Here is a 17,854-nt window from a genome sequence, read left to right as displayed (position 1 = left end):
AGGAAATGATTAAAGAAGAAAAAACTATTCAAACACAGTCAAGAAAGAATAGAAAATGAAGCATAGAAGAGGCAGGACAAACAATGAAAAATAAAATGATTGGTTTAAAAAAGTAATCAGTGGTAAAATTAAATACTTCGGTCAAATGACACACTGTCAAGTAGGGAGTTCTCCTGTGGCACAGTGAGTTAAGGATCCAGCAGCGTTGTCACTGCAGTGGCTTGGGTCACTGTGGTGGTGCAGGTTTGAACCCTGGCTTGAGAACTTCCACATGTCATAGGTGGAGGAAAAAAAAAAAGACTGTCAAGTAGGAAAAAAAATCCAATTCTGTTTTATCTTAGGCTGTGCCCATGGCCTACAGAAGTTCCTGGGCCAGGACCAGGAACACATGTCACAGCAGTGGCCCACACCATAGCAGTGACACACCAGATCCTTAACCTGCTGAGCCACCAGGAAACTCCAAGCAACATTTTATTTTTATTTTCGTCTTTTGTCTTTTTAGGGCTGCACCTGTGGCATATGGGGGTTCCCAGGCTACGGGTTGAATCAGAGCTACAGCAGCCCGCCTACACCACGGCCACAGCCACGCCACATCCAAGCTGCATCTGTCACCTACACCTCAGCTCACGGTAACGCCGGATCCCTAACCCACTGAGTGAGGCCAGGGATCAAATCTGCAACCTCATGGTTCCTAGTCAGATTTGTTTCTACTGTGCCAAGACGGGAACTCCCAAGCAACATTTTTAATGGGTGAATTTCATAACATGTGAATTATATGCCAGTAAAGTGAGACTATTCTCACTTTATTTTTCCCTTTCTATATTATAGTTGTCACATGTTGGTACCAAATTAATTCTTAGTCTCAGGATAAACTCAATCATGAACACAGAAGCAAAACCTAGACAATAATAAACAGGAATATATAGACAGTGTATTTATAACATCCAAGTTGGTTTTATCCAAGGAATGTAGTTATTTGTTAACATTAGGAAGTTCCTGGGCCACGGATTGAACCCACGCCACAGCTGTGACCTGAGGCATAGCAGTGACCACACTAGATCCTTAACCTGCTAGGCAATCAGGGAACTCCTAGAGTTTTTTTTTTAAAGACCAAAATCAATGGAGAGAAGTATCATGTTCGTGAATTAGAAGACAATATTTTTAAAGCTGTCAACTATTTCTCCATTTATTTATATATTCAATATAATCCCAAACATAATTCTAATATGTTTTGGCTTAAATGAATTTTGTTTATTGCTGTGTTTTCTTTTGCTTATCTTATTTTTTGGTAGAACTTGATAACCTAATTCTACAATTTATATCCAAATGCAGAAGTCTAAAAATAGCTCTGGAAGAGGAAGAATAAGCTGGGAGAAGTGGATTTACCAGGTACCAAATTACTATAAAGCTATAATAATGAAATGAGTGTGGTACTGGCCCAGTAGTGGACAAATAAACCAGCGGAACAGAATAAAGAGCACAGAACAGACACAGGCATATAAAGAAACTTGATATACGATACAGGTAGCCTAGCAGAACTTTTCAATACCTAAAACTGGTACAGCTTGGTGTCCATAGAAGGGAAATAAATCTGGACTCTTATTTCACATCATATACAACATGGATAGGTGAATTAATGACTTAAATGTAAGCGGCCAACTGGAGAGCATTTAGAGTATAATCTAATCTATAATCCCAGCTAGGACCATGGCTTTCAGGATCCCTGAACTAGAAGGCATTTCTTGAAAAAAATATAAAAAAAGGCACATAAATCACTAATGACAAACTAATGACAAAGCAAATATTGGTAAATCTGACTACAATAAATTGGACATGAAAATTAGTGTAGTTCACCATAAGGACAGGAAACAACAAGGGTTTATACTCAAACTATATAAAGAACTTCAAAAGTCAAGATGAAAACCCCTTAGAAAAATGGGCAAAAACCTTGTTAGGCATGTTATAAAAGATTTCAAAATGGGCCATAAACATAGGAAAAGATGTTCAGACTCATGTGATATGCAGATTGTCAAAACTAGAAAATGTGACTATGTTAAATGTTGGAAGGATGTGGAACAATGGGAATTCTCATCCTCCAAGACACACAGCAGAGACTTATCTAGTCAGCTTGAAGATAAACCAAACTCTCTGGCCTAGCAATTCTACTTGTGGGTAATAACCTAGAAAAACTAGTTCACATATGTGCCAGCAGGCATGTACGAAAATATTCATAGCTACATTGTTTGATATGGTTTAAAATGTTAAAATGCCCAATAACAATCAATAATTGAACAGAAAAGTATATTGCAAGATGGTCATATAACAATACCACACAGTAATATAGTAATAAAGTCAGAGCTACAGGCACTAAGATGAAAGAATCTTAAAAATACAATTTTAGTTTATGTATTCTCAGTATATGTGTGAAGTTACCTAAGTTTTCAACGTGAAGTTAAAAGAATGTGGCATTGACCTGGGGGATACCATTCAGCGGGGCCTCGTCCTGCTCATGGCATGGGGTTCTGTGAGTTGGGGGTGGTGACTTGCTGATGATTTTCTAAAGAGGGGAGGCAGTAGCTATGGTAACAGTGAGACCCTCCCCTCATCCCCCACCTTGAGTGTTCTGCAGTAGGCTGAGCAGTGACGGGCCCACATTAGCAGGGAAACTCAGGGCTGAACATGTGAACTGCCCCCTTGTGGCCACCAGAGCACTGCAATGGGGGACACTTTACAGGGGGCAAGCAGTCTGGCCATCAGGTCTATGTTCCTTTATTCTTTGTGATTTGGACATTGAAGACTAAAAATCCAGAGTCAGTTGGCTTCTGGGACTCAAAACTAGTAGCATATTGTTACAGATATTTTGTGAGTTAATTTTTACCAAAAAAATTAGCTTTTATAAAAAGTATACTTTTCATAGTAAATATTTGAAGAAATTATGCTTATGTGTATCAGAAAATATGCATCCAACCTGGTTAGCCAAACTACTTCTATTTATCTTTATATATTTGTCACAAAAGTCATGTCATTGCAGGCAAAGGACACTGGAGAAATGACATGAATCATCAACAAGGTTCTGGGCATGTGCATGTGTGCGCATGTGTGTGAACGCAGTGTGTCAACTACAGAAGGCCACACGCTTACCTTATACGCCTCATCACTGATAGCTTTGATGTTGGCTTCTCTCCATCTTCCTGGAACCCCGTCAATTACTTCACGATAGTTCACGTAATAGCCTGTAATTTCAGCCCCTCCCGTCTTATCCGGTTGCTTCCATCCAAGAACCATTGAGTCACGAAAACTTTCAAGACAAGTGATATCACAGGGTGGAGATGGTGCCGCTGTTGTGATACGAATAGCTCATAAGTGGACAGAAATGTGTCTATGACTCTATGTACATCAAACTTGTTTCACTGGTGCCATGGAACGAGGTCACTAGGTCTTGCGGTATAAAACTAAAATGTGACACCAGGAAGCAACTTGGCAGCGATTTGGTGTCATGAGGAAAAATACTCGTGCAAAGTTAAAACTTTACCACAATTATTATCCCCAAAAGAACCTGCCCCCTACTCCCAAGGAGGAATAAGTTTTGAAATACTAATAGCAAAATGGAGCATTATCCTGAAAAATGATCCATTCCCTGTAAGAAGAAACATTTTCCCCAAGATATATATTTTTATTTCTTTATGTGGTTTTTGTTTTTATTTACTCCCTGAGGAAAATAGCATTTGTATATCAATTTCTGTTTGAGTTGCTTATTAAGAATTTCCATATATTTCTAGTTAGCATTTCACCATCCCCTCACACGTACCCTTGTGAGACCTTACAACTCTATAGGTTCTGTCTACACATGGGAAAAATCATATTCTGTAGCTCAGCTAAATGCCACATTTGAAAAAAAATTTTAAAAAGCAACAGTCTACTGTGTGATTTTTCTTTTAATACCTTTCCGCTACATTATTTTAAACCTGGCATTGGATTATTATTCATATGGCACAAAATACTACATAGCTGTCACCATGTTTATTAGTCCCTAGTCAGAAAAAAATGTGGATGTTGTTTTGAGAGTCTTCCTTCATTTATGTGGGGTTTTTTTTTGCTGATCAAACTTTCACTCACCTGTGGAAATTATGGTTTTTCAATAAAGAAAGAGAAGGTGGAGTGGTAGAAAGAAATTCACTAGATATGCAGTAACATTAAAAAGAATTTTCTGAATATTTCTTTGGGGTTATCAGAGATAAAGAAACTATCTTATTCAAAAAGATTCTCAGAATAGTAAAGATTTTTAAAAGTAAAATACACTTTTCTCTCTTCTATCACCAACCTCATTCATTCTTTACATTTAAAAAAAGCTCTCTCTTTCAGAGTAATGTTAAATATGAACTCTCAAATAAATGCCACAGCTCATCTTGAGTTGAAGAGGTAAACAAAGGTGTCAAAATAGACGAAGTTACAGAAATTAGGAGTGGGCAGATGTAGGGGGTGGGTGAGAGGTATGTTATGTCAGTATATGCTTATCATTTCATTTTTATTCAGTAAGAAAAAAACATTATCTCTAAGAATATATTAAGCCACAAGTACCAAATACCCTAATCAGAAAATCCTGATTACTGAAAGTTGGTCTTTCTAGTCTAATTCTGATTAGATAATTAGCCTTCTGATAGCCTTTTTTCTTTTTTTTTTTTTGTCTTTTTGTCTTTTTGCCTTTTCTAGGGCTGCTCCCTCGGCATATGGAGGTTCCCAGGCTGGGGTCGAATCAGAGCTGTAGCCACTGGCCTACGCCAGAGCCACAGCAACAGGGGATCTGAGCCGCGTCTGCAACCTACACCACAGTTCATGGCAATGCCAGATCCTTAACCCACTGAGAGGGGCCAGGGATCAAACCCGAAACCTCATGATTCCTAGTTGGATGTGTTTCCACTGCACCACAACAGGAACTCCTGCTCTCATCTCTTAACTCTGTCAGCAAATTAGGCCAAAAGTACGTCTGCCTGACAAACCAAAAAGGACTCTACAACCAAATTACTTTATTCTATGAATACTTTACACCATGAATGATGTATGAAAGCCAAACCCATATAAAATTACTTTTACAACTCATGAAAAAAAGTATCACAAATGGATAACTGAAAACACATAAAATTAAGAACGAACACTGATGAAAGTGAACACAGATGGAAGAATGTGATCTCGACAATGAGCGATGAGGACCCTGATGGAAACAGATGGGACACTTTTACTGTTTTGACTCTCACCTAGATCCTTCTTCTTTTTCAGAGGGTCAGACTTACTTTTCCCCTTAACAGCTGCCTTCTGTGGTGGTGGGGAAAGCTCTTCCTGAACTGTTTCACTTACTTTCCTCACTTCCGTTTGGCCCAGGTTGTGAGAGCTACTGGGTAGTGAAGCTTTGTTAAGTTTGCTACCAAGCAAAGCATCTTTCTTAAAGGTTGGCTGGGAGGTGTCATGCATGCCTCCCCTGAAGTCTGTTAGTCCTCCAGGTGTATCAGTCAGTTCAGGCCACACAGCTGGAGACACTGCGCCCCCTACAATTGCCAGATAACAACAGAAACACTTTGAGCCTGGACACACTACAAGTTGCTCTTATGTAATAGAACAAAAGAGAAAAACATTAGGACCACAAATAGAACAAAGACAGTCTTGGTTGAATAGAAAGCACTTGGACTTACAAGAAATACGGAAAGCATGCATTTCACATAACTTACACCAAGGGAACATTTCAACTTCTCCATATTTTGGAAAAAGAAGAAATGAGAACAAAAAACCGCAGACAAAACAGGAAACATGTCGATTTGCAGGACTCCAGTATATATAAGAAAAAGCACTTCTCAGACATTTCTTGAGAGATAGAAGCTCTATTATTCAACAGAATGGGCCGGGAGAAAGCCCATAAAGTACACAGAAGGCAAACATTAAACATCTTGATTATATAACAATTAGGGTTATGTACCTTACTGATATATTAACAGTCTGTACCTCCCAACCTCAAAGAAACATGCTATGTCCTTATAACATGAATACATTATAAGGAGTGTTAAAAAATAATATAGAATGCTAACTAAAGACAAACAATATTAAATAATCTTGCTCTTTAAATGTGCTATTATATCACAGATATCATTTTTATTGCTCAGAACTACCTGGTCCCGTCCCCACCTTAAGATTGGGAGGTACACCACTGCGCATACACATCATTACTTTACATTATGGGTTGGTTACTTTGCCAGCAGGGATGAAACATATGATTAAGCTACCACACGTGTCTCGCATGAATTTTAGCAGCGTTTATAAAAAGCAGGTTAATGTGCTGTTACTGAAGACAAGCCAGGCTCTGCTGCAGATGAATGGCTTTTAGGTATGAGATGATCGGTGTTATGGGGGAGGTACCACCTCATGGAATTGGATGGTCCTTCATATTCCCGGGATGAGGACGAAGTTAGAATGGAATTTCACAGTGGGCAATATCTGAGGAAATGTGGACTTGTGGAGATGAAAAGGCTACAGATGCATGGAGTCTGGGTAAGTGATGAAGATCTGTAAGATGACAGCTATGAAGGTTAGAGGTCACCTGGAGTCAGAGACAGTGATCACCTGAGGGTGGAATCATCAAGCAGCATGAGAAGCTTTACACAGTTTCTGGAGAGGATGGGATTTTCCTTTGTCACTCAGAAACATTCATTCCCACCCCCCCTGCAAAGTTATGCATGAAGAACTTACCAATAGCAGCTTTTACTTCGATTGCTTCTGAATCCTGCGAATATTCACTAAGTCCAGCTGCATTAACTGCTCTGACCCGGAAAATATAACTCTGACCAGTAGTCAATCCATGACAAGTGAATCTGAAAGGAAAATTAGGAAGGATGATTGTTAGCTTAACGGAATTATCTGACTTTATGAAAATGAGTTGTTATTTTATTTTTTTTTTTGTCTTTTTGTCTTTTGTTGTTGTTGTTGTTGTTTTTGTTGCTATTTCTTGGGCCGCTCCCTCGGCATATGGAGGTTCCCAGGCTAGGGGTTGAATCGGAGCTGTAGCCACCGGCCTACGCCAGAGCCACAGCAACGCGGGATCCGAGCCGCGTCTGCAACCTACACCACAGCTCACGGCAACACCGGATCGTTAACCCACTGAGCAAGGGCAGGGACCGAACCTGCAACCTCATGGTTCCTAGTCGGATTCGTTAACCACTGCGCCACGACGGGAACTCCTGAGTTGTTTTTTTAAAAGGAAGAAAAAGATATAGAGAGATCCAGGTAACATTCACATGTTAGACAAGAAGGCAGCTCAGACAATTTTCCAGACTCACTCTGTCAAACAATGACGAGTCCTAGTTTTCCCCTGAATAAACACCCTATCCTTTTTGAGCTTCTGTGTTCTTATCAGTAAAATGGGGCTAATAATGCCTACACAGTAATGTAATAATGCCTACATAATAATGCCTACATAGAAATTTTTGTGTGAAGATTGACCATAAAGTGTGTATGGTACCCATTCTAGGGCCTGGCATATAAGAGGCATTAAATAAACAATAGGTGGTATTAGTTACATTGTTAATGACTATTTCAGGGATATACTTACATTGTAAGCCACTGGCTCTGCCTCTTGTCACAGAGGCCTACTCACTGCCTCCCTGAATTTCCTGGAAGGTATAATTACTTGAGAAATTACTCTAGAATCTGAAATTAAGGTGAAAAATGGATTCCAGAATTGTCATCTACATGTAAATTTCCAATAATGAGGTGTGAATCCATGGGCAATTTCACACACAAAGCAACCTCACTTTTTAAAGCTACCATGGCTATAAAAAAACCTGTTTCATGAATCACGGTAACATTCTAACCCACCCTAAGGACTGTTAAGCAGAGGAAATAACAGGTCTACTAATGACTCTATTACTATTAGCAGGTTGAAATGCTTAATAAAGGCAGCCGTAATGTAGACCAGCTCAGTTCAGTAAACATTTATTAAGCACTTCATTGTTCCAGAAGCTGAGCTAAGCACTGTGGAAACAAAGATGACTAAAGAATGGTGCTGGCCCTTGAGCATCTCCTACCTGCTTGTGGACAGGTGGACTCTGCCTACTCTCATGGAAGTTTCTAAGTAGTCCCCCAAAATGTGGGGAACTCAGAATAAAAGTGAAATGCACAAACAGGCTAAACAAATCTCTTGTAAAACATGTTGCCTTCTTCCATTAACTGGGTTGTCTTCATTTTCTCCCGTTCCGCAAAAGGAGCAACTCATCCTATGGGGGTCCTTGGACGTGGAAGTGAAGTGGCCAAGACAGAAGCTGCCTAACAAGCTTGTCTGACCATTGGAAGTGGGAGATTTTCTTCTGAAGTTGGTCCTAAATCAAAGGAGCCTCAGAATTTGGGTGTGGGCCAGAATTCATCACTGACTTGCAAAGTTGGTTGATAAAATATTTGAAAGCAAGAAGAAATAACCCTCCTCGCATTAGAAACAAGTAGAAGGAGATAGCAAAGTATTCTGAATGTCTTTGTTTTGGTAGGCTTTCCTGTTTTCGTTTTTTTGCCATGCCAGCAGTGAGCAAAAGTTCCCAGGCCATGGATCAAACCCATGCCACAAGGGTGACTGGAGCCACAGCAGTGACAACACCAGATCCTAGCTGGCTGAGCCACCAGGGAACTCCTGTTTTGGTGTTATTTATGTCTCTTTCACATTGGATTTGACTATACCGATGTTAAAAATTTGTAAAATGTTCTGCTCATTTAAAATAGCTCTATAGGAATTCCCTTCATGGCTCAGTGGTTAACAAAACCGACTAGGATCCATGCGGATGCAGGTTCAATCCCTGGCCTCTCTTGGTGGGTTAAGGATCCGGCTTGCCATGAGCTGTGGTGTAGGTCGCAGACTTGGCTTGGATCTGGAGTTGCTGTTGCTGTGACGTAGGTCAGCAGCTCTAGCTCCAATTTGACCCTAGGAACTTCTGTATGCCACAGGTGAGGCCCTAAAAAAGCAAGCAAGCAAACAAACAAACAAAAAAACCCACAAAAACCTGCGTAATTTATGAAACTGGACAGCTACATGCACAAAAGTCAAACTGGACTATTTTGGCACACCATATACAAAAAAATAAACTCAAAATGGATTACACTTAAATGCAAGACCTGAGACCATGAAAGTCCTAGAAGAAAACATAGGCAATGTGCTCTTTGACATTGAAAAATTTGACAGTATTTTTTAGATCTGTCTCCTCAGGCAAGAGAAACAAAAGCAAAAATAAACAAAATGGACTACCTCACGCTAGCAAAGGACACTATCAACAAAATGAAAAGGTGACCTACTGAATGGAAGAAGATATAAGTAAATGATATACCCAATAAGGTATTAATATCCAAAATACACAAAGAACTCATAAAACTGAACATTAAAAAACTCCAAACAACCCAACTAAAAAGTGGACAAAGGATCTGAAGAGACATTTCCCCAAAGAAGACATATGGATGGACAAAAGGCACGTGAAAAAGATGCTCGGAGTTCCCGTTGTGGCACAGTGGTTAACAAATCCGAGTAGGAACCATGAAGTTGCGGGTTCGGTCCCTGCCCTTGCTCATGGGTTAACGATCCAGCGTTGCCGTGAACTGTGGTGTAGGTTGCAGACACGGCTCAGATCCTGCATTGCTGTGGCTCTGGTGTAGGCCGGAGGCTACAGCTCCGATCCGACCCCTAGCCTGGAAACCTCCATATGCCGCGGGAGCGAACCTAGAAATAGCAAAAAGACAAAAAAAAAAAAAAAAAAAGAAGAAGAAGAAGAAAAGAAAAGAAAAAGATGCTCGACATCACAACCATCGGGGAAATTCAAATCAAAACCACACTGAGCTATCACCTGATATCTGTCAGAATGGATACTCAAAAAGACAAGAATCAACAAGCGTTGGTGAGGGTGTGGAGAAAAGAGAACACTTGTGCACTCACTGTTGGTGGGATGTAAATTGGATCAGACACTATGGAAGACAATGGAGGTGCCTCAAAACAATTAAAAATAGAACTACCATACAATCCAGCAATTCTACTTCTGGATATTTTTCTGAAGAAAACAGAAACATTAATTTTAAAAAAGACGTATATGTCCCCATGTTCACTGCATCTCTATTTACAACAGCCAAGACACAGAAGTGTTCATTGATAGATGAATGAATAAAGAAGATGTGGCATTTATATATACACATATATATGTATATATATATACACACACACATATACATACAACAGAACACTACTCAGCCATAAAAAAAGGATGGAATCTTGTCATTTGCAACATGGATGAACCAAGAGAGTATTATGCTAAGGGAAATAAGTCAGAGAAATACAAATACTGTATGATTTTGTTCAACTTCTATGTGGCATCTAAAAAACAAAACAAATGAACAAATATAGCAAAACAGAAATAGACTCGAAGATACAGAGAACAAAAAGGTCTTTGCCAGAGGAGAGTGGGGTGGAGGTGGGAGGAATGAAAAAGGTGAAGAGGATTAAGAGGTACAAACGGCCATTTACAAAATAAATTAGTCATGGGATGAAATACAGCATAGGGAATACCAACAGTAATATTGCAATAACTTTGTATGGTGACAGATTGTAACTAGGCTTTTTATAGTGATCCTTTTGTCATGCATAGAAATACCGAATCACTACGTTGTGCACCTGGAATGAACATAGTGTTGTAGGCCAATCATACTTGAATTTAAAAAAATGCCTGGGTAATTTATGTTCACTAAAGCCTCTTAATTCCTTGGAATCTAGTATCATATTAGATATTAAAGACCAGAACAGAGAGTTTAAAAGGACAAACAGGGAGTTTCTGTTGTGGCTCAGTGGGTTAAGGACTCGATGTTGTCTCTGTGAGGATGTGGGTTTGATCCTTGGCCTGACTTAAGGATCTGGTGTTGCTGCACGCTGTGGCATAGGTCGCAGATGCAGCTCAGATCTGACGTTGCTGTGGCTGTGGCGCAGGCTGGCAGCTGCAGCTCTGATTCGACTCCTGGCCTAGGAACTTCGGTATGCCACAGGTGTGGCCATCAAAAGAAAAAACAAAAAGCACAAGCACAAAGAGTATACAGGAAAATAATCAGACAAGAGCTGTGAAATGAGCTCTTACCATAGCTGGCAGTGCATGTTTTTAAGTGTTTAATATCTTTAGTAATCCTTTTCTTCAAATGTATTGCAGTAGACATGATCAATTTTCAATTCATTTGGCTATTCAGAGCATAATGTTTAATACTTTCCTTCCATTGGACGTTTGTGCTGCTGTTTAGGTCCATGGCTATGTCTCCTCTCTGCAGCATCTGTGGCTCCAGTGTCAGACTGCACCCCCCACCCCCCGCACACACAGAGTACGGTTACCGTGTGCCCTTCACAGGGTTGTTGTTGCAGGGCTCCCACTTGCCAGAGCCAACAACGCTTGACTCTATGTAGTACCCGACCAGCTCTTTAGCATCCTTGGATTCCTCCCACGTAACGACCACTGATGTGTCTGTATTTCTGCTTGGGATGATGTTGCTCGGGGCCTTGGGGATGTCTGGGAAAAGAGGAAAAAAATGGTCAAGCACACAGTAAGCTTAGAAATTCATTCTTATCACATGCGCACAGAAACGTACACACATATATATGTATATATTATCTAAATTTTATACTAGTAATCATGTCGAACACATAGTTTTTTTATAACATATTTATTAAAGCCGAAAATTAAAAAATAAATATGCTAGTTTGGGAGCATAATTAGAAATTAAACACCCATGAACATACCAACCTCCTCCAGAAAAAAATACATTTGCAATACTGTTGAAATTCCTGGAGAAGTTTGCTTTTCATACATGGTAGTTCATAATAATGAAAAATTTTTATGTATCAGTTACATACAATCATCAGTTACATTTATAATATGAAAAAGGATGTCACTATTTTTACTTTTGAATGCATATGTATTCCAATAAGAGTCTTGCTTTGGAATTCTCTCTCCAGTTGAAAGAAGTTCACAATGGCTCAAGCAAACGCTACACTTACCAAGTTTGTCCCCTACTACGGTCACTTCCGTTGCCTCTGAGGGCTCACCCACTCCCGCGGAATTAGAACAGCGGACTCGGAACTGGTAGGACTTCCCCTCAGCCAAGTCGAACAGAGCAAAGCGGGGAGACTTGACAGGGAGCTCTGTGTTCACCCGCTGCCAGTTTTCCGCACCTGCATCACACTGCAGCCAGAACAGCAAAATCCATTGAAAGCACAGCAAGAATAAACTGGAACTCTAAGCCAGGCATCTTGAAGTTCTTTTGTCTGCCTGCAAACTGCTACCTGTTATACAGGTTGGACTGGAAAAGAAACTTGGAGGAAACGGGAATGAAACATCTAAGGTCCACAAGATTAGCTAAATCAAAATGGTTTTATTCTATTGGACACACAGGCTGCTTTAATACTTCACTTCCTTTCTGAACTAAATAAGAAAACTGATCTACTTACAAAAGTCCTTTATTTAAACAATAGTTTAGGATCAGAAGCTTTTCTAATTCTTAGAATAGGTAATTAATTGCAATATGCTATGTTAGGTACTTACATTTCCATCACGTTGTTATGAACTGTATTATTTTACTTGCATTTCCTTTGATGATGCATAACGTCCTGTAGGTCTGTGCTCAAAGACCACCTCCTCAGAAAGGCCTATTGATCGCCACTCTCATCTTTTGGGAAAGGGTTATTTGCTCCTTTCCCCTCTCTCTCTAGCCCTTACTCACCCTGCCTTATTTTTCATTGAAATACTTATCAATGTTTTTTTTTCCTTCTTTTATGGCTGTACCTATGGCATATGGAAGTACCTGGGCTAGGGGTTGAATTGGAGCTTCAGCTGCCGGCCTATACCACAGCCACAGCAAACCAGATCCAAACCTGCGGACACTATATTTGGATCTTAACCTGCTGAGCCACAACGGGAACTCTGTTTATCACTATTTGAAATTACATTGTTTATTTGTCATCTCCATTGGAAAGTAAATTCTAATGAAACAAGTTCAGGGAGCTGTCTTATTCATTGCTGTACTCCAAGGCCTGGAACTGTTATCTGGCACATAGTAGATAATCAACAATTTGTTTTTTTTCTCAGTGAATGATTTTTTCTGAATTCTGAAGGCATGAAGTTAGTGAAAGACAAAAAAATGTTATTTTTTTCTTGCCCATATTTTAGAATAAATAATGGGAAAACCAATTTAATGAGATTCTATCCTTGAAATTAAATTGACCTACAATGACTTCAAAATCCTTGGAAAAAGGATGTGTATATATTTTAGCTTTGGTGCAGAATATAGTAAGAACATGATCAGCAGTCTTCAGTAGTTCTTTTTCTCTTCTATGCTAACTTTCAACTCTGCCCAAGGTAGCAGAAGTGACTTTGCTACAGAACTTCTGAAGAGTTTTGAGTCTTTTCTGGAAACCCAAATTATGTGATCAACCGACCAGCTGTCAAGGATGGTAAATTTGAGGGACAAGACATTTATTGCACATCACTCAGCATAATCTTCCCTCACTTAAAATGAGAGGCAATATGGTACAGTGAGAAGAACCCAGAGGCATGGATTCTGGTCTTAGCTTTGTTAACAACAGGTTTGTGACCCTGGGAAAGTAACATGAGTGTCATCTGTAAAATAAGAAAATTTGACAAGGTAACCTCTGGAGTCCCTCGCAGTACCTTTTATGATAAGGTGTGAGTTGTGTGCAGGAGGGTAGGGAGGATAAATTCCCCGAAACAGTCGACCTGATGCCCATTGAGGGATGGAACTTTCCTAGCCTTTTAATCCTTGACTTTATGGCCTTGACTCATTTTGACATTTTCTCTCCTAGGGAACACATATAAACATTATCAGTCATTTGTACTTTAATAATAAAAATAATAGCTGCCTTTCACTGTGCTAAGAACTTTAGTCACCATTGCAACTCTTCAGTCTTCTCAACTGTGCTCTGAAGAAGGCATTGTGGAGGTAATATTTTGTGACTATTGAGGTTTTTCAGAGGAAAAGACTTAGGCTTGGAAAGGGAGCAAGCAATGTGCCATAGTTGAATCTGAGCCGGACATAGTTGGACCTGAGCCAGAATGCTTGGGTTCAAATCCTACCTCTACCTCTTCCTAGTTGTGTGATCTTGGGCCAATTAAATACCCCATCTGTGCCTCAATTTCTTCATCTACAAAACAGAAGCGTGAAAACAAAAGTATTTCCCTCATAGGGTTACTGTAAGAATTAAATGAGTGAACACATAAAGAGTTTAGAACACTGCCTTCTCCTTCGTAGTAAACATTAGCTCCTTTCATTCCGCTGGTAGAAACAGAGCTACCAAGGAAGACAATCCTTGTCTTGGACATGACAGATTTTTGATAGGGGAATGAGGGAAAGACTTGAAAACATAAGACATCTGAGAAGAAAGTGTGGGGCTAAAAAAAAACACAGTAGGATGAGGGTCTGGGAGTGCTGGGACCTGATTTGTCCAATTTGCCTCAATATCAACCATTCTAGGGCTCACAAACATGATCGTAAGCCTGTTGCCATGACAGGCAACTTTACGCTTTAAGTGCTTGCAGATCCCTAGGTAAAAAGTTCCACAAAGAAGTGCAAGTGCAGGGGTAACCAAAGGAGCCACACTGCTGCGGGTGTGAACATTCTGGGGATGGAAACTCGTCACAAGACAAGCACATGGGAATGTTCTCCTTAGAAAGGTCATCGTGTTAGAAAGTGGTTCATTGTAGGATGGACAGGGAGTTTAGGGTTGGTAGTTGCAAACTATTACATTTAGAATGAATAAACAGTGAGGTCCTACTGTACAGCCCAGGGAACTATATCCATGGTCTTGGGATAGAACATGATGGAAGGTAGTATGAGAAAAAGAATGTTTGTGTGTGTGTGTGTGTGTGTGTATGACTGAGTCACTTTGCTATACAGAAGTTGACACAACACTTCAAATTAACTATACTCTAATAAAAATAAAAGTAAAAAAATAGAAATGGAGTTCCTGTCATGGCACAGTGGTTAACGAATCTGACTAGGAACCATGAGGTTGCGGGTTCGATCCCTGGCCTTGCTCATTGGGTTAAGGATCTGGTATTGCCGTGAGCTGTGGTGTAGGTCGCAGACACAGCTCTGATCCCACGTTGCTGTGGCTGTAGCCAGTGGCTATAGCTCCAATTAGACCCCTAGCCTGGGAACCTCCATGTGCCGTGGAAAAGGCAAAATGACAAAAAAAAATAAATAAAATAAAATAAAAGTAAAAATAAAATTAAAAAAAATAGAAGTGATTCATCAGAATCATTTGAGACTTGCCTCAGGAGAACGGCCTGGCATTGGATAGCTGGTTCTTCTGTAAACATGCCCCAGGTCTCTGGCATGCTCTGCTCCCCAGGGCCCTTGGGCCTTTCGTCTGCCAGCAGTGCCCATACAGGGCTATTGACTTGTGCCACACTCATAAATGTCCCCTCTGTCCTGTACTAATGGGCACCCTGGTGGAAAAACACTTAAATTTTTAATCAGACTCCTATGTATTTAGGTCAGGAGAAGCTACAGACTCCAGGAGAGAAATTTGAGTTTATGTGATCAGAGGAAACGTTCAACAGCAGCCAACGTTGACACATCTTAAGAAAAGGCCTCACTCCCGCGTTGCTGTGGCTGTGGTGGAGGCCGGTGGCTACAGCTCTGATTCGACCCCTAGCCTAGGAACCCCCATATGCCGCGAGAGCTGCCCAAGAAATGGCAAAAAGAAAAAAGAAGAAGAAGAAAGAGAGAAAAGGCCTCAGTAGTAGATTGTTACTGTGTCATTATTAGGAAGATAGTAATTACTGTCACAGAGCTTATTCAGAACTATCTTTGTGTGGAGCATTTCAAAAAGATTCACCAGGGCTGTGTGTACTAAACACTCCAGGAAGTGCATGTTTACCACTCTTGTTCTCTATTAACAAAATAGAGAGCGAAAAAATTTTAAATCAAGAATGTTACTCATTATATTTTATTTGAAGCTAATATGTAGAAAATATAAAAATTAATGAAGATATAAATTTTTAGGTTTTTTTTGTCTTTTTGTTTTTTTCTAAGGCTGCTCCTGAGGCATATGGAGGTTCCCAGGCTAGGGGTCTAATTGGAGCTGTAGTCACCGGCCTATGCCAGAGCAGCAGCAACACCAGATTTGAGCCACGTCTGCAACCTACACCACAGCTCATGGCAACGCCGGATCCTTAACCCACTGAGCAAGGGCAGGGATCGAACCTGCAACCTCATAGTTCTTGGATTCGCTAACCACTGAGCCACGACGGGAACTCCAAATTTTAGTTTTATTTTGGTAAAATCAGGCTTTCTTTGAAGATGTCCATATTGCACATTGAAGAGACGCTCCACTTATTGTTACCAATTTGCCCAGGACAAGAGGGAAGTGAAGCATGGTCCTCAAAGACACGAGCTAAGTGTCCTTATCCAAGAAAAGTAATAAAGGGAAACGACAGACCCTAGTGTTTTTAGTAAAGTATAATTTTCTCAAGAACAACTGACTTGAAATAAAGGCAATAAAGATAGGTGCATATTACTTTTATATTGTTACCTAATTTGTAGGTGCTTGCCTACACCTATATTCCTATAGTTGCTATTCTTTCGTAATAATTTTCAGGGAAGGTGACCTGATAGGTGTTTTGAAATTAAAAAATCAGTAACATTAACATAAAAGAGAAAGAACTTCAGGAAAATTAACTGAGCTCCTTAGTATTTTTGCAAAAAAAAAAAAAAAAAAGACCGTTTCTATGATTTTGCTATGAAAGCAAAATGTAAACTATACCTTAACATGCTATCACATAATTTTATAAAAATAAAACATACAGGAGTTCCCGTCGTGGCGCAGTGGTTAACGAATCCGACTAGGAACCATGAGGTTGCAGGTTCGGTCCCTGCCCTTGCTCAGTGGGTTAACGATCCGGCGTTGCCGTGAGCTGTGGTGTAGGTTGCAGACGCGGCTCGGATCCCGCGTTGCTGTGGCTCTGGTGTAGGCCGGTGGCCACAGCTCTGATTCGACCCCTAGCCTGGGAACCTCCATATGCCGTGGGAGCGGCCCAAGAAATAGCAAAAAAGCCAAAAAAAAAAAATAAAAAATAAAAAATAAAAAAAAAACCATACAAAAAAGTAAAAACATTTGCTGCATTCATTATTCTAAAAAAATGGTGCATATCTACCAATAAAAATGTAACTTCTTATGTATAAATGTATTTTTATTTTACATTTTTCAATTATATCCTCATCAAAACTGTCTTAACAATGGATTTTAAACCTCATTTTCAGCATATTCTCTTTATTTAGTGGCTGTGCCTATGGCATGTGGAAGTTCAGGCCTGGAATCAAACCTGAGCCACAGGAAAGACAACACTGAATCCTTAACCAATAGGGAATCTCCAGCGCATTCTCTTTAAATGCCCTCTTCCATTAGCAATTATCCTGTAGGGCAAAGACCTCTTTCAACCCCAAGCAAGGCTCCATGCCTTGCCTGGCAGGCTCTTCCGTGTGTCTGCACTTGCAGCTGGGGTAGTTCCCCTAAATAATGTCTTGTTCAGGTCTTGGCTTTTCTCCATTTTCTAGGAGTAAATATTTATTAGCACACCCCTCAAATATGGGTGTAAGATAGTCACATATAATCATTATCATTCCACCCATTTTAGGCCTTCTTTGTAGGCTGGCCTCTCTACCATAACTATAAGGGAATTGTAAGACACTTGAGGGAAAGAACTAGCCAGTACTTCATGTTGTTTTGCAACCGTGGGCCCGCCCTCCCACCAGCACTTGGTGATGTGCCAGGCAAGTGCAAGGCTGCACGAAAGGA

The 17,854-nt window shown here is 40.2% G+C and overlaps 1 protein-coding gene across 1 annotated transcript in view; it reads right to left on the bottom strand.

Moving 5' to 3' along the window:
* Positions 1–17,854, bottom strand: part of MYOM1 (myomesin 1) — a 144,318-nt gene that overhangs the window by 55,345 nt on the left and 71,119 nt on the right. Inside the window, exons 15-18 of the mRNA XM_047793800.1 lie at positions 12,038–12,221; positions 11,375–11,549; positions 6,733–6,854; positions 3,142–3,338 (exon numbers count right to left, since the gene is read on the bottom strand). Coding sequence (XP_047649756.1) covers positions 3,142–3,338; positions 6,733–6,854; positions 11,375–11,549; positions 12,038–12,221 — 678 coding nt within the window. The remainder of the gene's footprint in view (positions 1–3,141; positions 3,339–6,732; positions 6,855–11,374; positions 11,550–12,037; positions 12,222–17,854) is intronic.

This window comes from Phacochoerus africanus, chromosome 8, assembly GCF_016906955.1.
Source record: "Phacochoerus africanus isolate WHEZ1 chromosome 8, ROS_Pafr_v1, whole genome shotgun sequence".
In the NCBI taxonomy this organism is placed as follows: Eukaryota; Metazoa; Chordata; class Mammalia; order Artiodactyla; family Suidae; genus Phacochoerus; species Phacochoerus africanus.
Note: the sequence above shows the minus strand (reverse complement) of the source record. Positions and strands in the feature narration are given on the sequence as shown.